The sequence below is a fragment of the Podarcis filfolensis genome (genome assembly GCF_964270895.1).
Source record: "Podarcis filfolensis genome assembly, chromosome: 4".
Taxonomy (NCBI): Eukaryota; Metazoa; Chordata; class Lepidosauria; order Squamata; family Lacertidae; genus Podarcis; species Podarcis filfolensis.
Window position 1 is genome coordinate 51529134 of NC_139607.1, and position 25553 is coordinate 51554686.

General features: G+C 40.9%; 1 protein-coding gene across 2 annotated transcripts in view; it reads right to left on the reverse strand.

Moving 5' to 3' along the window:
• TTC3 (tetratricopeptide repeat domain 3) overlaps positions 1 to 25553 on the reverse strand; it is a 57441-nt gene that overhangs the window by 11273 nt on the left and 20615 nt on the right. For both annotated transcript variants that reach the window (XM_083608744.1, XM_083608745.1), the window contains exons 15-37: positions 22884 to 22941; positions 22333 to 22390; positions 21936 to 22011; positions 20743 to 20871; positions 20003 to 20083; positions 19018 to 19130; positions 17078 to 17204; positions 15641 to 15760; positions 15379 to 15480; positions 15201 to 15293; positions 14889 to 14950; positions 14243 to 14379; positions 13791 to 14120; positions 12154 to 12405; positions 11327 to 11373; positions 10339 to 10392; positions 8778 to 8854; positions 7388 to 7540; positions 5683 to 6550; positions 4169 to 4234; positions 3522 to 3671; positions 2137 to 2276; positions 651 to 719 (exon numbers count right to left, since the gene is read on the reverse strand). In XM_083608744.1, coding sequence (XP_083464870.1) covers positions 651 to 719; positions 2137 to 2276; positions 3522 to 3671; positions 4169 to 4234; positions 5683 to 6550; positions 7388 to 7540; positions 8778 to 8854; positions 10339 to 10392; positions 11327 to 11373; positions 12154 to 12405; positions 13791 to 14120; positions 14243 to 14379; positions 14889 to 14950; positions 15201 to 15293; positions 15379 to 15480; positions 15641 to 15760; positions 17078 to 17204; positions 19018 to 19130; positions 20003 to 20083; positions 20743 to 20871; positions 21936 to 22011; positions 22333 to 22390; positions 22884 to 22941 — 3362 coding nt within the window. The remainder of the gene's footprint in view (positions 1 to 650; positions 720 to 2136; positions 2277 to 3521; positions 3672 to 4168; positions 4235 to 5682; positions 6551 to 7387; positions 7541 to 8777; positions 8855 to 10338; positions 10393 to 11326; positions 11374 to 12153; positions 12406 to 13790; positions 14121 to 14242; positions 14380 to 14888; positions 14951 to 15200; positions 15294 to 15378; positions 15481 to 15640; positions 15761 to 17077; positions 17205 to 19017; positions 19131 to 20002; positions 20084 to 20742; positions 20872 to 21935; positions 22012 to 22332; positions 22391 to 22883; positions 22942 to 25553) is intronic.

The following is a 25553-nucleotide window of genomic DNA, read 5'->3' on the forward strand; positions in this document are numbered from 1 at the left end:
TCAAAATGTCACAAGTGGGGGCTTAGGGATAGCAAAGTGCCTATGACCCAATAAACTCGTGGTTAAGTTGGACATCCAATTCTTCAGTCTATGCCCTTAACCACTCTGTCGTGCCACCTTCATCCTCTCTCAAAATAAGTACATATAAGCATATTCGTAGCTATCTAAGAATCTATGCTGTATATTAGAACAGCAGAGCTTTCACCATTTACCTGGACAGTTTATTCTCCTTTATTAATCCCCTTAATATTTGGGTTAACTAAATCGAAATATCATTTGCAAAGAGAAGAAACCATGAACTAGCAGACATTAACCTCTTGTTCCCACATATCTTTCTGGACTGAATTAATACTGAGAAATATTTCAGCATATAGTTCATTAATACTAAAGTGGCAATACATAAAGGAATTTTAATTGTGACTAATCAAACATAATAGCGTAATATGATTCTTATGCTTTATTATTTCCTTGTGCAATATTCAACAGGGACACACCTTGGCCCACAGCTGTCCCACTCAGCATGCCTTTCACAGCTTGAATGAATTCTGAGCATTCGGACAGGGCGACATACCCCTAACCCTACCACAGCTGTTTGAGAGAACTTATAGTGTCCAATTAAAAACTGCTTAGCAAAGCAAATTTAAGCTTACCTGATCTCAATGAATTCATCCAAATGTAGTTTGTACTGTTTATCCTTCTCCTCGATGTTTCTCATGTGCCTGTTTCGTTATACAGGCAGATTTTAGGAAAAAGAAGGCTCACGTCAAAATAAGTAAATAAATACACTCATTCAAAACAAAATTAGCTAACTACATTAACCGTACTCAAACCTTCATTTTGTTAGAAGCCCGTTTTCCTTTTCACCCCAAACTACTATTTAAAAGATGGAATATGGTTGTATCCAATGCTGTGCAAACAAACTTTCCCTCACACAGAAAGACTTTTCCTTCCTCCACTGTCTCTGCAGCTGGCTGTGCACTCCCAAAAAACTACTCTGAAGTGTAGTAGTACTTCAATCCTTTGGAGCTGGTTTTGATGGCATGCAGGAGGGAGGAGAGGAACTGAAAGTCGCACTGTGCACGTGGAAGTCTGTTCTGCTCCTGCAATGGCAGAACTGGATACATCCCAATGTTTTCTGCATCAAGAGCTGTAATATAAATCTTATAATAGAAGGGAAGACAGAGACCAGGGCAGAGTCTCAAAGAGAAAGCAATTCATGGGTAGGCAGCCTGAATCACTGCTACGCTTTGCCAAGACAAGTCACAATATAAGGAGCAGGCCTTAAAATGTTCTGACTAGAAAATGACTTAAAAGCAAGCACTCTAGAACTACAGTATGAAAACTCTCACTCAGCTTTCCAAATAATGGCACTGAAATTAGCCAAATTAATCAATGTCTAATTAAACTTCAGATACTGATACAAAATACACCAATAGATGAATAGCAGAAAGACCAGACTAATGTAATGTCACGAATCAACAAGCAGCAAGTTTGAGTATTGTGGAGATAGCAGGGTTACACCACATCTTCACAAAGTATCCATATAGTCCCATGATGTTCCAACATCAGTATTCACATGCCTCACTAAACAAGGGTTTGCTGAAGAATACACTAGGTTTCTGTGCTTCCTCATTCTACTCATGCCAGAGAGAAGGCACTAGGAAGCATTTGCTTCTGCTTTTAGTTACCCACAGCTTCCAGTCTCATCTGAACCTGGATAAACTGTGGTTAACCTTCATTTAAATCAAGGCAGCTCCAGAAACAAGTTTGAGACTGGTCTGTTTTAAAATTGCCACAGCCAATGTTGGCCACAATTTGTCAGTCAAGCCATAGTTAGTCAAAGGCAGAAGGAAAAGCTTCCAAACTCCTTTGCTTGGCCATGCAAGAATAGAGTTAGGAGTGTGCAAACCGGAAGCTCACTGCAGCTCACTCCTGCTTGCGTATGTTATGGTAAACTGTGGTTTAACACAACATGCAAATGTGGTCAGTTAAGTGCAAGCATTGTAATAAGCAGAATTAAGTGTGAGCAGTATTACTGATACAAGTTTAGATGTGCAAAAATGTAATGACTTGCATAACCTCTTCCCTTCCTGATCCTCTCCCGCAAACCAGCTTTCACTTTCAGGATAAACTTACCCTTCATTGGTTTCTGTCAGCTTCCTTATTTTATTCTTTCCCACTTTTAATCCTTCTTGATTTTCCTTCTTCTCCTGTTGCCATCTTTTCATTTCTGTTTCTGCATCCTGGTGCAACCAATCCAGCTCTTTTCTAGTGAGCTATAAAATATGGGAGGTGGGAGTCAAAGACAGAAACTTAGCTCCCAAGTCCAACAATATATTTCTTTTGTCGTCTGGTTGTACCATTGCTCCGTCTCTCTGATTAGTGCATTTTTATTATTGTTTCTGTTATATGAAACTTGTTTAAATGTTAAAAAAAACACAAACATATTTTATAGTGAATATATCCAAAGGGAGAGAAGGATGTGCTTGGGAAGTCTAGCCATTATCCTGAACACAAAGGACTGAATACCCCTCTCTTAAGTGTAGTAAGCATTTTGTGTACCTGCACCTTTGACTTTTCCTTCCAAAGCAAGTTATTCATTCTGTGTAGCAAAAAGCATTTAGTCACTCCATTTCACATACAGGGGGAGATTCTACTTGGGGGGGAAGCAAATGCCACTAAGCATACGAACACAGTATACTGAGCAAGCCACGGGACTGTACAAACCACAGCCATAACAGGGACAAATATCCCCTTGTTTTTAGTGAAAGGCACTTCCATGTGATACTTTTGATCCAAAGATAGGTAAGTGGAAGGAAAATAGCCACCAGCACTGTTCTGCAAATGTTTTTATGCAGCTACCATAAGCTGTTTCCATTGAAATCTTATACTTGTGGATGTGGTCCAGTATACCTGAAGGAGCATCTCCACCTCCATCGTTCTGCCCGGACACTGAGGTCCAGCTCTGAGGACCTTCTGGCGGTTCCCTCACTGTGAGAAGTGAGGTTACAGGGAACCAGGCAGAGGGCCTTCTCGGTAGTGGCACCCGCCCTGTGGAATGCCCTCCCACCAGATGTCAAAGGAAAAAACAACTACCAGACTTTTAGAAGACATCTGAAGGCAGCCCTGTTTAGGGAAGCTTTTAATATCTGAAGGACTGTTTCTATTGTATTTTAATATTTTGTTGGAAGCCGCCCAGGGTGGCTGGGGAAACCCAGCCAGATGGGTGGGGTATAAATAATAAATTATTATATTATTATTATTAAGTGGGTCATCATCTGCATTTGTTCAGTGCAGTCCGTATATGTCTATTCAGAAGTACATTCCCTTAAACTCAATGGGATTTACTCCCAGGTACACAAGTATAAGATTTGCAGCTTTGCTGCTAGCTGTCCCCAAAATCCTTTAGGGCAGACCTTACATTCACAGAAGGATGTCTTTGGAGCCAACTCACTATGTTTAGGAGTTTAAGTTTCTGATGGCCATTTTGCTTTGATACTATATTCATGAAGATTTATTACCTTGTTTTCTTGAACAAGTTGTAAAATCTCAGCTTCTAATACATTGATTTCTTCAGAGCTTCGATATTTAAGCTGCTCATATTTTTCACCTGCTTCTTTAAGCTGCTCTTGTAGAACCCGGTGTTCTTTTTCCATACGTAACATATCTCCCTGAAAAAAGTATGCAGATCAAATTTTAAATGCTACAACAGTGAAGTTATAGTCCATATATATAAGGCACAGTATAATCACTGTTCTTGTCACCAAAAAATGTTATTGCCTACAAAGTTCTTCAATTTTTCAAAATGTGTGATATGAGAAAAATCATGCCAAGGGAATATGAAATTTCCAACAGAGCTAGCACAGTTTCTTGAGTTATTTCTACAAAGAAGTGCAGGTATATAACAGCCGCTAAACCAACAGAGATAAAAGTATTTCATGTAATCTTAGCCACGTTGCAGAAGTTAATACTTAACCAAATTGGAAAATCAACTAAAAGAAACAATAAACTAAGTAAGTAAAAAGAGAGAGAAAGAGATGGTACTATCTGTGAGCAAGGCTCATGGATATTTCAGCTTAGAGGTTTACATAATAGCATTTTTCATTTGTTAAAAGATACTCTGAAGTATGCTTTTGCTTCCTCACTGGCCATCCACTCATGCACTTACTTGTTGGGTTTCATATGGATGAAAAGGCAAAGTATTGATTCCCTCGTCTGCTTGTTCTTGATCTACCTAAAATGCAAAGAGCCAGAAACTGTTTCAATAGAGGTTAGTTATAGCCCAGACAATGTGTTTCCCATAGATCGTTCCTTTGCCCGGTAAATATGTACATAGTTGTGTTTCCTCAACACCACCACCCAGAAAGCTCAATAAATTGAATTATTTGATTTTATGACTTCTGAGTGATGCCTAACTGCAAGCCCGCCACCCCAAACTGAAGTGGCAAAGGTAATAAAGAAAAGCAGACTCAGCACGTGAACAAGAGTTTCATAGTCCCTAAATACAAGCAGCTAATTGTCGACGAGAACAATAATACTTTCCTAACAGTTCTTCAAAGGAAACTTGTGAACTTGTCTTCAACCATCCATTTGACAGGAGGGAGGGGAAGGACATTTGTCATGACAAGTCGGTGGAAATGAGCACCTCTCACACACTAGGTCTGTAGGAGTCCACCATAAAGGTAACATACAGTGCCAAGACTAAGGATTATAATGCAGTGTGGGAGAAACACAAAGCACAAAAAGCCTATCCTCTGGTCAGGTCTCCTTTTATAGCCTGAGAGTGGCCTAGAAAAGACTTTCTCCTCTCTGATCAGTCCTTGGTCAGCAGGCATCAGGAAAGGAGGGAGAACTAACAAGCCTTAAAGGTCATTAGAACTGGAAGCCAGGTGCCATTCCAGGCACAGAAGGTATTTCCACTGGAAACTGGGAACTTGCCTTATAGAAACATTGCAGAAATCTGCTCCCTAAATTACACTTGTGTTCTTTAAACAATATGAGGCTAATATGGCCAAATGCAAAATGAAAACAAGCAAGTCTGATTTCAGGTCCACTTTTTTCTAATCTTAACACACTGTTTAACTCCAGTGAAAACCACTTTCCACACATTTTTCATACACAGAATACAGCTGCAGAAAGGGGGAGGGCGGACACATGAGTAATGCCATGGATATCATGTGTTGTTTTGTCCATTATTATGCAGCAAGCTGGCAACAGCTTTTCAGATAGCAAAATAGTCATGTGTGTTCTTCACAGATGATAGTATATAGATGCACAAGAGAAACTTGCAATAATGGCCTTGCGTCTACCTAATGAACTTAGTTTTGGGTACCATGTTTGAAAGCTACATCCATGTTGACTCTCAAGTCTAACACAGATATTTTTTAAAATATTAGTAATAGTAATTTTAAAATATTAGTAATAGTAATACTGCTTTCCCATGTCTTTTTAAAAGAAGAAACTTCTTTATACACTGAGATGAACATAGCAAACTAGATGTAGCTAGCATATTAGAGACAACATGTCTATAATTAAATTCTTTATCAAGCGAACAGGCACTGAAAGAAGCAAACTGATATCCCACACCAATGAAACTCACTCCAGAGTTTAGACATACAACACAGAAAAACAAAAACACTGTCAGCTCCACAACAAATACTGTGCACAGCTTATTATTCTCACCTGAATAGCAATCATCCTAGAACGGGGTTTGTTTCTTGCTACAGACTTATTATTGGTTTCCATTTTAGTAACAGAGTCACATCCGGCTTCATTACTATTATTCTCAATGTTATCAGGATTATTTTCACAAGAGCAAATGTCAGACAATGCTGACAGTTGCACCTCATCATTCGCCACAAGAATATCTTCGCCATCCTCGGTTGATGTCACTTCTGGATCAATATGAAGGAAAGCATCTGGATATATATAATTAGATTGCTCCAAAATATCTAGCATTTCAGGAATCGTTGGCAACGTTCTCTCATTCTGATATTCTGACTGAATCTCATTCAGAAATATTGGGTGGCTTTGGGGTAAAGCTGAAGGCAAAGAGGCATCTGGCATAGGCAGTGATGCTGCTATCATGTCAGTTACCGGAGTGGAAAGGGAGTATGTGGGAACGAATGGACTAAAAGCGGAATGGGTGGTAGTCATATATTCCAGAGTATCATGGGTTGGAGTATTAGTAGATACTGACACATAAGGATTGTTAATATATGAGGTGGGCTGGAACTCCTTAGCAGCTGGGTTTAAACGTGGTTTGCTGTTTTCTTGACTATGAAGGCTTGCCGAAGAAGTTTCTTCATTTTTAGTCCTTTCTGCAGCTCCGGTGACATCCGCATTTTCCTTCAGCATCACCGAATGTTTCATCAAGCCAATAAGGTCGCCAATCATAACAAAACGTAGAGATTCCAGAAGGAAAGACTTCAGACCCCCAGCATCCTCCACTATTTTACGAGTCTCCGCAGGAAAGTGTTCATACTCTCCAACTAACAGTGGATTATCAATTTCCATGGGGCCATGTTCTTCCAAGATTTGAGAAAAATAGCTGTGAAAGCAATCAAAGTCATATCTAAGTTCAAGAGGAAGCTGTGCGATCACAACTTGTTTAACGTTTTAGCTACCAATTTATACATGATGACAAAAGAGGTTTGAAAACACCTACCGATGTCATGTCAACATTTTATTTTATGTAAGCTGATAGAATAATGTTGTCACCCTAAGCACCAAACCGTGTCTTATGATGCCCAAGACCATCATGTCAACTTGCCTTCTCCTCACTGGGGACCAACAGGCATTTTTTAACACCTTTGCCAACTTGAGAAACAGGAGTCAATGCTTTGGGTGGCAATGATTGAAACTGCATGAGTTTCAGGTGCAAATATGTCAAGGAAAAAGGAACTAGAGATGCACACAAAAGAGAGGAACGCCTCAGAGAAGAAACACATGGGAAAGGAAGTGCCCCATCGTATTTCGAATGCCTGTCCCCTAAAAAGTTCGTTTCCCACTTTTCTTGCTTTCTTTGGCAGCTAGAAGGTAGAAGTAAATGTCAGGAAACAAGAGAATTCTGTTTGTGCTGAGTAATCAGTACCCAAGCATAACCATTAGTAATCATAGGAAGATTTCAATGTCCAAAACACATGCTCTTGTTCCTATGCCCTTACTGCTAGCACCTATGTGCTGAATCCTCAAACTGCTTTTGAAACCCAGGGGAATTAAAGATTCCATTTGGGAGCTTGGGTGAGAGCAGACTCAAGAGAAAACTCTAAATCCCAATCCTCATCTGGGAATGGGGATGATGCCTACATCCAAGGGACCCCAGCTCTACCTTCGTTATTTTTTTGTTTGTTGGAAAATAAAGAAGGAAAAGGAAATGGAAACATACTCATATAAGCTTTCACACGTTGGGTCTGGGTAATTGTCCAAAATTCTCTGGTAACTGCTACCGGAGGAAAAATTATTATACAAAGCTTCAAATATCGCCACCTGCTCATTAAGACCATCTGGGATTCTGAAAGGGTCACGTGGATTCATAAAACTGTTGGGAAGACAAAGAACAGACTTTAAGAAGAGCAAGCTCCTTATGAATGGAAAGCTCCCAACTCACAGTGAACAATAAAAAGCTCAACAGCCGTTTTATTTGTTTTAGGCATAGGCTGTAACAATAACAAAGAGCCATGCTTCCAAGCATAAGATGAATATTAAGACAGAATAAAAATAAACTAAGACAATAAAAAAACAACCTCAGCTGTACAATTTACAGTCAATAATAGGAGCACTGACATAGTCTTGATATTTTGCAGCTGTAAGGGCAACAGTACGTACTTTCCGGGTTACCTCATTAATATCTGCAAATAAATGCTCTATTTGCTATCTGTCTGACCATTAAATTCAATTCATCCCACCAGGAATTACAACAGGAACATCCCTCTTATGTCATCAGAAATGGAACATCGAGATATATTAATGTGGGATATTCTCTGTAATGGCTTCTCAAAAATACAATGGCAGATATTAACAGGAATATTATAACAATGCTTCTCTGGAACTGCCAGCAGCATTTGAATCTGGAGTAAAGGATTTCCTCGGGGGGGGGGGGGGAGGAGGACAGAGGTTAAATAAATAGAATTCATCATGTTTAAATATTATCATGGCATATCTTAAACTTGGTTACAAGGCACATTGCACTTCCAAGTTGTCATAGATTCTGTTCTATCTGCAGGGGCATAAGACTTAATTAATTAGTCCATAGAAAAACCCATATTGCACCTCTCTTATTCTCAGTCACTCATTTAATCAATAGATGAAGAAAGAATACAAGGGTTTCATTTCTCAAAAGTAACATTTTTCAGGTATCACTGTCTCCCAAGACACTGGAAAAACATTAAGTTGTAACAATGAGGAATTAAGATGTTCACATCTAATACCCCAAACTAATAGGGTAACATTCAAGCTGTCTGGTTAGCAATTTTATTGTCTGATTAGTAAATTTTATTTTTCAGTTTTCTTTATTTAAATACACTGTAACAATTGCAGTTCAAAGACAATTTATATAAAATGTCACTGCGTGCTTCAGGTGCCGTAAAAAAAAAAAAAAGAGACACATGCATAACACTCTCATTGGAATCAAAGGAATTTAACAGTGTACTAGTGTTCTCAAAGGTAAGTCCTACTGAGTTCAACCAGACATACTTCCAGGTAGGTTAGTTTAGGATTGCTCCCTAAAGGTGTTTTGGCAAGAGCATGCTCCATGCATTTTTTGTGCCAGAACTTACAAGGTGCTTTCTTCTGAAAATATATTGTCTTCCTCTCGAGTTACTGTACCAACTCCACCAGACAGGACTAAAATAGACTAAATCAACAAGGAAAGAATTGAAACTTGTTACATAATGACACGTAAAATTTTAAAATGAAGTAATCCATCTTCAGAATTCAACAGACTCGTTTATATAATTCTTCTTCCCTAGTTCACATTTATTCAATGCCCCCCCCACAAAAAATGAGGTTTGGCAGTGTGATTGTAAGAAAAGTAGATCACTCCACAATATTCAACTGTGCCCTCCACTCACAGAAGGTTCTTTGTTACAGTGAAGCTTCTCTTCAAGGAAGGAGGGAGGCCATTTTCACTGCTTCCCTCTTAAACCCCCTCCTCCCACCCACTCCAGATCTGTTCTATGGATAGGAAGACCACTTGGAACAACATGGGAGGTGGCATTGGAGGTGCAGGAGAAAGGGGGAATTAGAGAAAACCAGCTCCTCCTCCTCCTTTCTATCCCCAGGAGCCACCTCTGGAGCAGAGAGCCTTTTAGCAGCAATGGGATGCAGCTGGATACACACCCAATTTTATTATTCAAAACTAGAAATACAAAGCAGGAAGAACACTATTCAATCCACAGTGACTCTTTAAACCTGCAGCATACATTTTTCTCCAAATCTACTGTTCTGCTTGTATGCAAAATTATGTTGATAATAGACAGGAACATAAGAAGCCGCCTTATATCACAACAGACTATTAGGATGAACAAGATCACTAAAACAGGGATGCAGAAAAGGGAGGTATGGGGAAGTCGTTGAAATAAGGTTTAAGAAAAAGAGGTTATGAAATTATACGTGTTTGTATGTTTGTTTGTTTGTGTATTGTCAGTTGTGTTGTGTTTTGATATATGTTGGAAAATTAATAAAAAATTATTTAAAAAAAAAAACAAGATCACTACTATCCACATTGACCAGCAGCAGGTCTCCAGGATTTTTGAGAGGCAACATGACCAGTCCCACCTCCTCCTACTGAGCTATGGCCTTTTCCCCAACTGATTAAAAACTAAGGAGCTGGCGCATGCTGCTCAGAAGTCCCGGTCTCACTCTACCCCACTTCTGGCCATGCCAGGTGCAACATGCCACAATACCTGCCTTGTTGTTTCATCTGAACCTGGGCCCAAGGTTTGTTTCCTTCACATCAAACCACAAGGGGTGAACCAAGATCTGTTCTTGGCTTGCTGGTCATGACCTGGTTGGAGAGAGGCAAATCACATGCCCAGCTTCAGATGATGTGACGAAGCCAAGGTGTGTGGTTTGCTGCTTCTGGCATGGCCAGGGACATGGAAGGAGCAAAGTAGGGACATCTAAGCAGCATGCACTACTAGCACACTGCTCGTTCGCATTTCAGTTAGCTAAACATCAGATATGGTCTAACTTGGCATGTGAACCAGGCCTGAGGAAGTCAAGAAAGAGTGAAGGAGAGAAGAAATTGAAGAGAGAACAGTACATAGGCATTTACTAGCTTTGCTTCTTTTGCTGCATTCTACCAGCATGGACTCCTTTAAAGAAATAAAGATATACCTTTGGTTCCTTTGCCTTCTTTCGGTTTCTGTTTTTAACTTTGATAGTATTATTCTAGACAGAAAAAGAGATGGTTTAGTAGTGACCACCACCAGGAAAAAATATTACCATAACACTGCTTATTTTATTTGCACATTCTATTTCCATTCTTCACGTTACTAGCAAGGAAACAAAATCCCTATGTCTGTTTCCTCATTTCTTTTCTACTTTTCCCCTTCAGAGCAACATGACGCCGTGTATAACTATTTCAATAAGAGCTCATCAAGATGACAAACACCAAAACGAAATGATCACCGTGTGGTGGTTCCTCCCCCTTTGAAATGCTCCTCCTTCAGACATGAGATTAGTGCTATCGCTTTACTTATTTTGGCGCTAAGTGGAAATACATATTGGTTTGCCCAGGTTTTTGCAGGAGACTGTTGAGCCTACGACGATGTTGCATGCCCTGCTGTGTACGTACGAAGGGTCCCTTAACGGATGCAAGAAGGACAAGCCATGTCAGCAGAGATAGGGATACACGGTGTCTCTAACAAGCTAATAAGCAACATGATAAACACCAGAAATTTGGTGAATACTCAAGATTCCACTATCCCGTGACTGGGCTGAAAGGGGTTTGGAATAGGTTTAAGTCTTTCCTTGCCATGTTATCATCCCCACTGCACCTCAGAACTCCCCTTTTGGGGGACTTTCACTAGCGCGAAGTCCCACCGGCTGAGCTGCGGTGAGGGGCACTCCGGCAAATCTCTGGCTCAGCTAGGGTGAGACTTGTGCCCTGGCCCAGCTGGCAAAGCAAAAAATCTCGTGAATGAAAAGCTCTCTCATCCCAGCGGACCGTGGGCTTGGACTGCGCTATAACTCTGTAACAAATGTATGTTATAAAAGCAGCAGTGCAATATAAGGGGAATGCTCTACCTAAATATATTAGAAAGGGTTCTGATCGCAATGTATTTGCTTCAATTTCAAGAAAGGAATAAACATAAAAACTTACTGAGGCAGTTGCATTCTCTTCCTTCCTTATTACAGTATACCGATTATCTATTTTTAAAATAAATTTTATTTAAAAAACAAAACAAAAATCTAAGACAAAAGCACAAAGCTCTAAACAGTTTTGAACAATTGCGCCATAACTTTAGTAAATAGCCCTGTCCTCTCGCGGTTGTGCATATGCTTTAAATCATTATACTATATAGAGATATCTAACCATGTTGGCCAAATAATTACAGTACTTTGATAAGAGGCCCGAGTTCTTACAACAGAGTATATTTTTAGCTGCTTAAAGCCAATTGTTCTGAATCAGAAGAAACTTGCCTATGTCCTGCTGAAATCAGTACAGTTGTACCTTGGTTTTCGAATGCCTTGTGACTCCAACATTTTGGCTTCCAAACGCCGCAAACCCCAGTTTGCAAACTTTTTTGGGAAGCTGAATGTACGATGCGGCTTCTGCAGCTTCCAACTGGCTGGTTTCTGAACTTTTTCGGAAGTCGAAAGGACTTCCAGAACGGATTCCGTTCGAGAACCAAGGTACGACTGTACATGTTTATGACTAAAGTGATATTGAACACATAAACCACCATACAAAGCAACAAACTCAGAACCCGCCCCATAAAGAAAGCAGCATCTCCCCACAACTGCATGGAACATGGGGTTTTGCATTTCCTTCCCCACATGGGCTGAACCACCTGCACAGAACCTACAATTCACCTGGTCTGAATCCTTTCATTGCTGCCCACCACTGTTCCCCTCACAAAATCAATAGAAGTCATTGATAAAGTTAAAGGGATAATAAACTCCCTTTGGTCATCCTAGTATACTTACCCATGTTATCAAAATAGTCATCTAAGTATTGAAGGAGAGATGGAAAATTCTCTCTGTTCTCTTCTAAGAGCCATAAAAAACACCGAAGTTCTATCAACGATAGCTCATCTATCATATCTGGAGATGTGCAGGTGAACTCCCTGCCTAGTTTAATGCCATATTTCTCATTCCACAGCACTGCTATGAAGTCAAGATCAAGCTGTAAGATGCATGTTCCATACTTGGCAAAAAATTGTTTTGTAGCTTTTAAACCTGCAAAAATAAATATAAATTATAACACCCAAAAGTGGATTCACATCACAGAATATATTTTGCCCTCTAGGGCAGACATACACAAGGATATGATCTGTTTACATTTCAAGGAAGCATTCTTTGGGGTAGATCTCCAAGAATTAGACCAACTAGATGGGGGATAGTATAGTGAAAAACTCAGTATCTGGAACTTGTTAAAATTACCAGTGCCCGACCCAAAGCTGGGGCGGGGACGATGACACTAGGAGCCATTGCTCTTTGCATTATGTGGGGAGGGAAGCTGTGAATACTATTATTGGGTTGTATCCAACAATACCCTTCTGTTCACAGAAAGGTTTCTGATCAAGTGAAGGCATTTGCTAATGGAAAGGAGGAAGCCATTTTCACCAATTCCCCTCCTCTCTGAAAATCTGCTCTGGAGGGTTGTGGGACCATCTGGAAGAGCACAGAATGTAGTGTGTGTGCAGGGAAACTCAGAGAAAATCACCTCCCTCTCCTCCCACCAAGTCTTTTATAAAGGCCTCTGCCAGATGAAAAGTCCATCTGGACTGAGCCCACTGAGAGCTGGCTATGGATACAAGTATCCTATCACAAAGTAACCACAAACAAAACTGATCCACACACCTGTCATAAAGTTGTCTGCCTGAACAATATGAGAAACTGCAAAGATGCAAAAGCAAAACTAGCGGTGTGCTAAAAGCAGGTATAGGCAAACTTGGCCCTCCAGATGTTTTGGGACTACAACTCCCATCAACCCTGACCGCTGGTCCTGTTAGCTAGGGATGATGGGAGTTGTAGTCCCAAAACATCTGGAGGGCCGAGTTTGCCTATGCCTGGCTAAGAGTGAAGAACAAATGAGCATCTTGGTTTGAACGTCTTCTCAGCAAACAATTCTAAGCAGGAAATGTGCAGTCTAATATATTGAGACTATTTTGAGAATATTAAAGGAGCATAATAAAACTTGGAAATTAGTAGAAAAATTAAAAATAAGGAACAAGAAGTGCATTGGAAATGTAATTATTGCTACCCAAATCTTGCTTGTAAAAAGCTGAAAACAGCAATGATCAAAACTTTGGAATGTTGTAGGAAATTACAGTGCTGGCCAGCAAGGGCATAAATTTTCCAATTACTTATATCCTTGCTTTTGATACTTAAAGCATAACCTTATGCTTTAACTATAAATATAAACAGAGAGGGATTTGTTGATCAGAATTATTTACAAATCCAGTTCCTAACTTTTATTTTCCAGATCAGCTGCAATTGCAGCCAGCTCTCATATCTAATGTGAACAAGCCTAATAGATAAATGCTCAAGAGTTAAAACCCCGTAATGGACCTAAGCCTCAGTTTTATGTTACAGTATAACCACAAATAACTTACTCTTACCATTACTATCAAGATGTTTCATTAAGTCGTGTAGTCTAGGATCCACTTCTTCAAGCTCACTTAAAACATGAACAAAAATTCTTGTCGCCACTCTATTATTTTTGTCAATTACGGAGCTTACAATCTGATCCATTACTTCAACTGAGGTTACACAGTTTGTTGAAAACCGTGTGTGGTCCGCTTCGCTAATTACCCACCACGAAAACAGTTCATTAAGAAGTTTGAAGCCATCATGTACGCCTCTCCGTATTTTCTCAAAATTCTGCATAATAAGCTGCAGGACTCTATCCCCAGCAAAATAATTCTTGTGAACAAGGCCACCACTGCTCCCTAAGATTAAAAAGCAAAAACAAAACAGTGAATGCCCAGATACATAACAGAAACGCAGGACCCCACGGGGGGGGGGGGGGAGGATCAAGGTATTCTCAATACAGGTATTTACTATCACATACCTTTATCACTGTCATCATTTGATATAGAGTCTGCTGTGTGAAGTACTTCTGCAAAGTTGCCTAGTGACAGTAAAGTGTCTTCTTTCATTAATTTCCTCTTCAGTTTTCTCTCCTGTTTTTTCTGTAGGGTCCTAGAACTGACACAGTCAACTTAAAGTGAAGCCTTTTATTTTTAAAAGCAATTAGACATTTTTCAGTTGAAATGTAAATATTCAAGACTACTGCTCTTTCAGGAAAAATAAGTCTCCTGGCCTGTTAATATATGACAGAAGCTCCCGAGAGAGTCAGCCAGCCTTTCAATGAGCTGCCTGACTGTATCAATCATAGCAGACACATGAAGACGTAATCCGGCAGCAATCCTTATGTGAAGGTCATCACGAAACTAAATGCAAACAGGCCTTCAAGTATCCAAATATATATTCAGGATTGCATCCAGTAAGGTCTTTCCAGCAAACAAAAGTCTCCCTTAACCAGAAAACGAGATGGAGACCATTTTGGCCAATTTCCCTTACCCTACGCTGAATATTTCCTGCCTTGGACAACAGGTGGCGATACAAACCCCCATGTTCTTCAATGAGACTACCATCTTGTGTCAGCCACTCTGAAAACGAACTGCTAGTATTATACGACTAGCTAGGAAACTTACCTTGTGCATTCCTGTTTAACAATGGGCCTTGGAGGATTCTTGCTTTTTATTTTATCTTCATACTAAGAGGAGAAAAGAAAAACGGGAGCTTCAAAGACTTATTTTCCGTAACAGTGCTTTATTAGAATTGTGGAAAATAAAATAGATACTGTTTTGACATTAGGTCAAAGCAAAGAAACAAAAATGAAATTTATATAGTATGACAACAAATTTGGAAATGTTGAATGCAGGTAATAATAAAGGTTTCTTTTCATCTAATTCCATTTCTAGTATTTATATTATAAAAAATACCAACCAGAAATCAATTCTTACCTCACATTTGATTAAACCAGAGGAGCTGAAGACAGCAATATTAGAAATGAGACCGCTACAATCTGGAGTGAAACATAGCTCTCGAAGAAAGTCCTGTGGGTGTGAGCAGAAAAAGGACTTGTGGGTAGGATTTCGCTACAGAGGCTACAGAAGTAAAGCATTAAACATTTGATGTTACCTTTTCAGTTTTATCTGTATATCTTGCTGCTTTCAACTTCTTCCAACAGCTTACATGAAACTCCACTTTACATTGTTCACAGCAGGTAACACGTATAAAACCCTAAAGTTTGGAGATCACAGATAAGCGAGCACTGTGAGTTCAACAGTAAGGCACCATTTATATTAGGAATATTCAAAACATATTTTGCATAAGCCTCTTAAGAGAAAGTGCACCTAAATTAAAAGTATCTCAAGATCCTTTTCAACAACCTTCATATTACCTTAAAATCTGGGTCACTAAAATAGATTTTTATTTTCTGCGCTTGGCACTGCTGGTAGCGACAAACTGCATGTGGAGCTGGAGGAAATCTGCATTCTTCAATGTGATCTTGCAATATAACCTATGAAGCAGCAAAGCAAGTTAAATATTGTAGCATCTTCCCTGGAAATTCTGTACTACCAAGTGTGCATGTTTATAAATGCAGTCTCATCGAGCAGAATACTGAATATTCATCATTTCCTCAACTTTCAATTTCTTCCACTTTCTATTGTTTGCCACCCCACAGAATATTAGGCTGCCTGTTAGGTAGGAAGGAATTCAACCCATCTGTATGAGGCCAGGCTTTCAAAGTTGACTACAGTGATGCGAGATGAACTCACGCAGTACTGCTCATAGATTCACAGAATCATAGAGTTGGAAGGGATCCCATGGGGCATCGACTCCAACCCCCTGCAATGCAGGAATCACAGCCAAAACATCTCTGGCAGATAGCCACCCAAGCTCTGTTGATAAACCTCTAACGAAGGTTTCCAAAGTAGTCCATTCCGCTGTCAAACTACAAACAAAGCAAATGGGTTCATTGCTCTTTAATTTTGTTCTGTAAGGAAGGACTCAGGGGCAATCTCAGTGATGAAGGTGCAAATAAGTGAATGGTAAGTGACCTAAATACAACTTCTGATGCTAGGACAATTCAGCTGAGAAACTGAGGTGTGATGGGATGTTGAGCTGCTTGTGCGTAAAGTTCCTAATCCCTCAGTGTTTGGCTAAGTCCACAAACCACTGTCTGTAATGGAGCGCCATAAACATGACTCCGTCAGTCGCTGGCAGAATCCGACAGTGGGCGTTTACGGAATTTCTTCCAGCATAAAAGCTCCTTAACGGAAACACGTCTTCTGGACTCTCTGCGTGACAGTTTCCGGCGAGGAGTGGGTGTCCCTATAGGAGGTCCTGAAACCTCCTCGCTGTTCTCGCTGGAATTGTCTCTGAGTCCTCCTTCCGACTCACTATCCCTTGGAACTGCCTCTCTCCCCCTGCTGGTTCCCTCATCAGCTGACAAGTCTCTGCCAGCCTCTGAGAGCCTCTTCCTCTCCAGTTCTCCCGATGGCAGTTCCCTGACATGAGGTATTCTACAAAGATCCCATATTCAGTGCAGCTGGCAAGTCACTCAAAAGACTTCCTTGCCATTCAGGGACCCTTAGCAGGTATTTAGATTCCCAATTGCTAAGGGCAATCCTTATACCGGAAAGGATGGATAGAGTCACACATTCAAGTACGCTCACCTCCACTGAAGATGAATGCAAGATTCTCTGCTTTACCAATTTGTTCCTTGATGTAGTCCTCAGAATATAGACAGAACTTATCCGCCACCACACAAATGATATACAAACTGGGTTTGGTTTTGTTTTGTTTAGCTTTACAGGGTAACAATCTTACTTACTTGAAATTTTTCTGTTCTTGTCTCTTCGATAACTATGGAAGTTGTAGGCCACGTCAATACACCAGGCATAATCTTATGACTAACCATGGTCTTTGATTTCAAAAACTGGTCCAGAGCTTCTGAAAACCTATCGTGTACGCCAAAAGACTCAACGTCACACGCTATATCCAAGCGTCCCTAGTGTCAGCGTGTTTCGTGTTTAGGAATCCAATAAACGATGAGTGTCATTCCTCTCCCCAGGACCCCAAACACAATATTAAAATGGGAAGTAATTGTGGCTGGTTTAATTTTTAGTTCTGGCTATTTATTTATTTTATATACCGCCCTATACCCAGAGGTCTCAGGGCGGTTCACAGAAAACATCACCATATATAAAATCAGAATAAGAACAATAACCCAATTAACACTCGCCTCAAAAAAGAGCCCCATTTTAAAAGGGTATAGGATGTCAATCAGGTCAACTTGATTGGTTAAAAAGGAACATTTTTGCCTGGCGCCTAATGAAGGCACCAGGCGAACTTCCCTTGGGAGAGCATTCCACAGATGGGGAGCCACTGCAGAGAAGGCCCGTTCTCGTGTTGCCACCCTCTGGACCTCTCAAGGAGGAGGAACACAAAGAAGGGCCTCAAAAGATGATCTCAGGGTCCAGGTAGCTTTATATGCCTTTCTAACAGGAGGTAAACGTCAACTCTGGATTCCATAGCCCTTTTGAAAATGAAGAGGCAGCTCAAGTCAAGCATGCTCACTCTCCCCTCACCTTGACACAGCAGGGAGGGCTGCCGCGATTGTTTACTCATCTTGCTTGCTTCCTGATCACTTTTGGCAATGGCTCCTTTCCCTAGAACAGGGGTGGCCAACTCCCAAGAGACTGCGATCTACTCTCAGTGTTAAAATCTGGCAGTGATATACCCCCTTTTGGGGGCTTCAGGTCAAAGTTGTTGAGCTTTTTTTTCAGGGAAAAGGAAGGCCCATTTTTTAGGGGTTCAGGAAAGCCACGATCTACCTGTTGGACGTGCCTGCCCTAGACCAAAAGGGCAGACTTCCCTCTTCTCCCAGGCAGCTTCTCACAAGTTATTAGAGGGACACTGAGGGGAAGTGGAAAGCAATGGCTTAGAATCCCTCCTTGTCAGAAAACAAGCCATGGGGGAGTCTTCTCCACCCCATGCTACTTTAACTGCATGCTGTAAGTCAAACTCCTCAACCAGGGGTCAATACAGAGGGAGGTTTGATTATGAGTGACCCCTACAGCTTAAACAGCACCAAGCCATTAAGCAAAACTGTTTAGGGGTTCAGGAAAGCCACGATCTACCTGTTGGACGTGCCTGCCCTAGACCAAAAGGGCAGACTTCCCTCTTCTCCCAGGCAGCTTCTCACAAGTTATTAGAGGGACACTGAGGGGAAGTGGAAAGCAATGGCTTAGAATCCCTCCTTGTCAGAAAACAAGCCATGGGGGAGTCTTCTCCACCCCATGCTACTTTAACTGCATGCTGTAAGTCAAACTCCTCAACCAGGGGTCAATACAGAGGGAGGTTTGATTATGAGTGACCCCTACAGCTTAAACAGCACCAAGCCATTAAGCAAAACTGTTGACTATTACATTTCTTTCCAATCTGATCAAAGGCCACAGGCATATTTTTAACTTTCTCACTAAACATATATTTCATCTCAAATAAGCCTGCCTTCCTGGAGAGTGGTATTAGCTGACAACTGAATAGGTAAATAAAATTTCTAAATTCCTCCCTAAGAGTTCACACATATGATACAAAAGTTTTGTCCTCTTTGGTCTTCCGCTCTGACTATTCTTCTCTAGTGCGATCAGAGTTAATGCGAAATGGACAAATTCAAGAAGTGCAAGAACTGTCCTCAGACAAGGTATTTAAGTGACCAGGTTTTTAAAGAACAAATGAGCTCAATTTCTAAAATCAACATATTATACTCACCTATTTTGTCTCAAATATACTTTTCCAATTCCATAATGTGCTAAGCAATCAAATCTCACTTTCTCAAACTTCTCAATTATGTTATTGAAATGGTCTTTGGCTTTGGTTAGTTCCTTTGAAAACAAATGAAACGGTTTGATAATAATTTCAAACACAATCAAAACAGCAAAAGGCAAAAGAAATATAAAGCAAAAATAGTTACAGCACACGATGGAGATTTCAAGACTTCTTGGGATAGCATGTTAAATGCTTACCATAAAGGTAAAGTCATTTTAAAATAACTGAGGTTGAGAATTTTGAGAATGACATCTGATGCCTTCGTAGATACGGTAAATCAGACCATTTTTGTTTTCAATACGTGCAGTGTACCACCAAGGCTACTAATACCACAAGAATACAAAAGGCTTCCAAAGTAAAATAAACTAATACATTTGCCTTCTATGACTGCATTTCAGCAAAAAATATAGGCACCTATGGGACAGAACTATGCACGATTGAAAGTTTTTCTTGGAAATTTCCACCATAGTGACGTGAACTGCAGAAGCAGGCTACTTTTAGATTTTGAAATTTAAATGTGGACTTCCCTAGTGCATGATAAAAATGTTACATAATCTCTGTCTCATGTCAGGATAGCAGTCATTAAGTTTCCGGACTCCTTGCCTACAGGTCCTTGGATTCTTGAGTTTCGTACTCTGTTTTAAATAAAACAATATCCCCATGACTGCACACAACTCACTGAACATATGGATGAAATATTTGTTCAAACTGAAGAAGATTATTTATACAATACATTTGCATATGGGTTCAACTTCATGATTTCAAGTTTTGAAATTTGTTACAAATAAAAAAGATGGCATTTCCCTGCAAACAGTTTAGATGGGAACAAGTTATTAGTTCCTGTGCTAGCTAAGTCAGCAGCCACCCACTGTTCTAGTAAGACATTGGCAGGAGGGCCCTGGCCAACACGTAATAGCTTGAATCTTACCTCAGGCTGCCCTATTCCAAGGAGAGCAGTAGCATAGCCATAGAGGATGACGACATAATCAACAACAGCAAACTTCAATGGCTGCATCAAGTTTAAAAAATAATAATAAAGAGAAGACAAGAAAAAATGGTTTGTCATTAAAAATCACATCCTCAAGTTAACAAAACTTGACAGAAAGAATTGTATCCATTGGAACCTGTACTTTATATACATTCAGTTTCTGTTTGCTCAACTGCATCTGATCCCTATCCTAGACAAGATTACTTTGTTCATAAATCTTTAACCCAACATTTTGCAAACACCTAGGGTGATATACAACCAGGTCGTACTAAAGAGTAGACTGAAATCAATGGAGTTAAGTAACTGCCCACTGATTTCAATTAGTTTATGCTGATTATTTCTAATGTTGGATGCCACCCTTAGCCTTACAGAGAACTAAATCGTAGAAATAAGTTACTTTGCCTTTATAATTTACTATGACACAGAAATTAGAAAGACAGTTTCCCTTTGTCTACACAAAATGCACAAAACCTGGAAGATGGATTTCAGAGTCACTGAAAAACCATTTTGCATATTTCCTGTTCTGTTTTCCAGAAATTTCAATTACTTAGCACAATATAATAGTGGATGTACTTAATAAAACTAACCTTTATCCTTTTCTTAGGAATGCTTAAAAGAACCGTAAACATATACAGAAGGTAAAACTTATCTTGAGCAGACCATGGCATTCTCCCTATTACCTGTAGGTTGGATGGATCTAGAACATTTAACAATCGTGCAAAGGATTGTTCAGCATTGTGAAAGCGCTGATCCATCAATGATGTACATGCAGCTTCTACAGTACTCTTCAACGACAGTACTATTTTCCCCTGCAGAAATCAACAAGGGACAAATGTTGTCTTTGTTTCCTTTATCAAAACATTATGCTTATCAGACCAGTAATACATGTTGTTTGAATTTAATATTTCACATTTTTATTTCTTACTCAAATGTTAATTCTGTAGCAATCTTAGGGAGCTAAAATGGCACACAAACTGTAACACAAACAAACCCAGACTATTCAAATAATCCCTACAAAATATGTACTATGCCAAGCTGGCAACATAGATAAAAGTCAAGGGGGGACGGGGACAGAAACAGGTCACTCCCATGATCTGATTATTCTGTTTATAAGGACCCACTTGCCCCTTTCCTCCAGGAACAAGAGCAGGGCCAGGATGCCACTGTCCACTAAGAAGGAAGAACTTTCATGACAAATTCAATGTTTCTTACCCCTGCTCCCATTTCAGACAAACCCACCCTGTTCCTTACAGAAAGAACTGTACAATCGTTAGCATATAGCTCTCTATCATCTCAATTTGGATTGCAGTCTGGTCTGAAGACTACTACGAACATAACATGCAATTAAGACTGGGTAAAGACTTATGCAGCTGGCATAATGTATTGTGGTCTTCACCTGGACTTCAGGCTAGGAAGAGATCCCAGCTGAGACTAGGAAACCTGCCAACAAGGGCTTGTGTCCAATGCTGCACCTGTGGGGTTCCGCTCGCACAAAAGGACTTCCTCTCCTTCCTCCACGTGCCCCCAAAATATATTCCAGTGTCCCTGAACCCCCCAGAGCTGATTTTGAGCACACCCAGGGGACAGAAGAAAGCTCCACTGCAGGCATGGATGTATAGCACACCAGTGGAGCTGCAGTGTTAGATACAGCCCACAATTTTAAAAAACACTTGGTGCTGTGTTTCACTTGTACATGTGAAGGCAACACTATGAACAGAATCCCATAACGAAAAACTGCCTGGTTTTAAATATTCAGTGGAGGCTGCTGCTGTATAATGTTCTACACGCCTTTCACCAACCATATGTAAACAGCATTCCTGACATTCAGTAAATTCTTAAATTTGCAATGCCACGCTTTTTACATATCTGTTACCTGTTGCACAGTACCACAGGGAGCTTTCTGTTTGTCCAGACATTTCTGAGAATCAGTTTTTGAATTCAGCTCATCTCTGGAATTAAAAAATACAGTTACTTTTGTCAATAACTCAAATGCACACACATTTCATGCTCTAAAAAAACAACAACCCACAACCTGAGAAACTTGTCCCTGGGAAGCAGGGATTGTCCCCAACCTCTCATGTGCACCAGGGACCAGTGTCCTGGTGACGTTTCCCCCCCCCCCAAGCTATCACGGCCAATTAAAAAAAGTGGACACCCAGGTATGAAAGCTACAATAAATAAAGGTGTTAAGGTGAAACCCCAAAAACATTTCAAAGGGAAGTTCTGAATCTGAAAGTATTTCCACTATTATAATGCAAGAGAAACTATACCTTGTCTTTTCAAAGTCACTCATTTTGCTCCTGGATTTTCCTGGATTTTCCCTCAGCCCTGTCATGAGGGGGAGGGGGAAAAATCATTTTGAACCTGGTTATTTTCCTTAAAAAGAACCACACACTCTGCATCAAAAATTTCAAGGAACTGTACAAAGAAGCTGAAAATTTGACAGGGCTGAAAAAAGCAACATGCTAACGCTTAGAAACTGATTGTTATGTGCCAACACTGTACAAAGCTGACTGAGAATTCTGATGTCTTTACCCTGGTCTATGCAATAATTTTCAAGCTTCACTCAGAGAAAAAAAGATGCAAGGATTGCTGAACAGAAATGGAATGAATTGTGTGTGGAGGCACCGGATACGGAGGGCAGTAGGGAGCAGCGTGCGGAGGCCCTGAGCCAGTCGCTGTCACGACATGATGGAGCAACATTACGGCACAGTGTTCAACACCCACATTGGGGAACCAAGCCAGCACCTCTTCCTGACACACTAATGTTTTGGGGTATCCATACCATGGAGCACATATGGTCTAACTTATTTTAACTTACCTGACGAAATATCTGAAAGACGATCTTTGTTTTCTTTAGTTAAGGTATTAGCTGCTACCTGTAAAAAGATTTTAAAATGAGTATTTCCTCCCATTGAACCAGAAAGGGGCATGTTCCTAAAACCACCCACCTGAATAGATTTCCTTGATATGAAGCGTTGTGCGTGTTCACCCATGGAAATGGAAGAACTCAAATGTTTCTACCAGGAAGGCATCTTAGGCCGTGAGTTTCAAATCTCCTTAACTGTCTAACTGTGCTCAGAGCAGGCTGGCAATGTTATAATACTTGCTAAATCAGATGCACAGTTACAAATGGCAAAGATTTCTGGGGAAGAATGCAAAGCATCTCTGTGTACTCTTAACTGAAGCCCAACACACCCAACTGGCATAATACAACTTAGGAGGAAGCTATACCGCCTAACCTAAGGACTGGAAGGCAGGTTTAGCCATCACTGCCTATGCGTGTGCAACAGGAATGCTTCACTTTTCCCCAGCAAGAGTGAATTCCCAACCAACCCACTTACATGAAGTTAAGTAAATGGATGCATTCAGGAAGCTGCTAGGGTAGGGCTAAACATGCTCACAACCCCTGGTGATCCTTGTGCTCAAGATAGGGAGGGGTAGATTTTGCTGCCTCTTAACCTGGCTCTATAGAAAAGGATGGGAACTTCAAAGCTTCAACTCTGTTCATGTATATCCCCATTTTTGGACTATTTTTCCTGATCACACAGTGAAAAAGGGGTGTGATATATCTGCACCTATGCTTCAATCTACCTATTGCTATTTACCAAATTTTATGCGGGTGGCGCTGTGGGTTAAACCACAGAGCCTAGGACTTGCCGATCAGAAGGTTGGCGGTTCAAATCCCCGCAACGGGGTGAGCTCCCATTGTTCGGTCCCTGCTCCTGCCAACCTAGCAGTTTGAAAGCACGTCAAAGTGCAAGTAGATAAATAGGGACCGCTCCGGCGGGAAGGTAAATGGCGTTTCCGTGCGCTGCTCTGGTTCACCAGAAGCGGCTTAGTCATGCTGGCCACATGACCCGGAAGCTGTACGCCAGCTCCCTCAGCCAATAAAGCGAGATGAGCGCAGCAACCCCAGAGTCGGTCACAACTGGACCTAATGGTCAGGGGTCCCTTTACCCTTTACCTTGATGCAGGTTATGAATTATTCCTACACAGTGGTACCTCGGAAGTCAAACTGAATCCATTCCGGAAGTCCGTTCAATTTCCAAAACGTTCGGAAATCAAGGCGCGGACTCCAATTGGCTACACAGGAAGCTCCTGCAGCCAATCGGAAGCTCTGGAAGTCGAGTCAGATGTTTGGGTTCCGAAGAACGTCCGCAAACCAGAACACTCACTTCCGGGTTTGCGGCGTTTGGGAGCCAAAATGTTCGACTCGCAAGGTGTTCGGGATCCAAGGTACGACTGTACGCTAAGAATCTTGGGTTAAGCAGGGCAGAGAGATTGGAATCAATGACCTTCCCAGTTACAGTATCATCACCTTTAAAGCCCTAAACGGCCTCAGTCCTGTATACCTGAAGGAGCGTCTCCACCCCCATCGTTCAGCCCGGACACTGAGATCCAGCGCCGAGGGCCTTCTGGCAGTTCCCTCATTGCGAGAAGTAAGATTACAGGGAACCAGACAGAGGGCCTTCTCGGTAGTGGCGCCTGCCCTGTGGAACGCCCTCCCAGCAGATGTCAAGGCAATAAACAACTATTTTACTTTTAAAAGAAAACTGAAGGCAGCCCTCTTTAGGGACGTTTTTAATGTCTGATGCTGTACTGTTTTTAATATTCAGTTGGAAGCCGCCCAGAGTGGCTGGGGAAACCCAGCCAGATGGGCGGGGTATAAATAATAAATTATTATTATTATTATTATTATTATTATTATTATTATTATTATTATTATCTGCTGTCTGCCAATCAATTGAGATTAGGGCCAGTTCATCCTGTTCCATGCCCACTCCAGGTACTAGCAAAAGAAACTGCATTTCAAATGCAGAATGTGATCGCTTTTATCAAATTTCACAACAGAATGAATCCATCCATTCCTCCTTTCCTGACCCGACTGAGATTAAGAAGGCATTTGAAAAGGTTCTTTCTGTGCAGCTGCACCTGCCTGGTTCATAAAAACCTTAATACAAGAGCTGCTGTAGCATAGTAAACAAGAGAAAGAGCTAAAATGCAATGCCCCACTTGACTCTCACCTGCGGGATCTCAGGCAATCCATTCTCCCTCAGCCCACCCACCATCTCCATCTGAGTAACAGGGATAATAAATAACAACCTCTATAACAAAGTTGTAATAATTACAAAATAATGTACATGGAGTGCTCTGAACATCTAAAAGCACTATATAAATGGCTTATATGCTCCTTTTGTTCAGCAGCTGGCAGGAAGGTGACTAGCTGCAGCTCCACTACTCTTAAGATGTTCTTGGTGAACAAAACAGAACCTGCCCCAACTCTTGCCCCAAACAGAGAGCTGAGGGGCTCAGATATTATCAGTTCCAGCTGCAGTTTATGCGGAACCAAACTTCCCTGCTGCTGATTGGCAGGAAGCAGCCATATGTCTACTGTTCTTAAAGAAGAAGCCTCTCAATTTGAACGGGAAGTAAGTTTTCGAGTTATTACTTGCTCAAAACCCAGTTAGCATCCTAAAGGCTGCCAAAT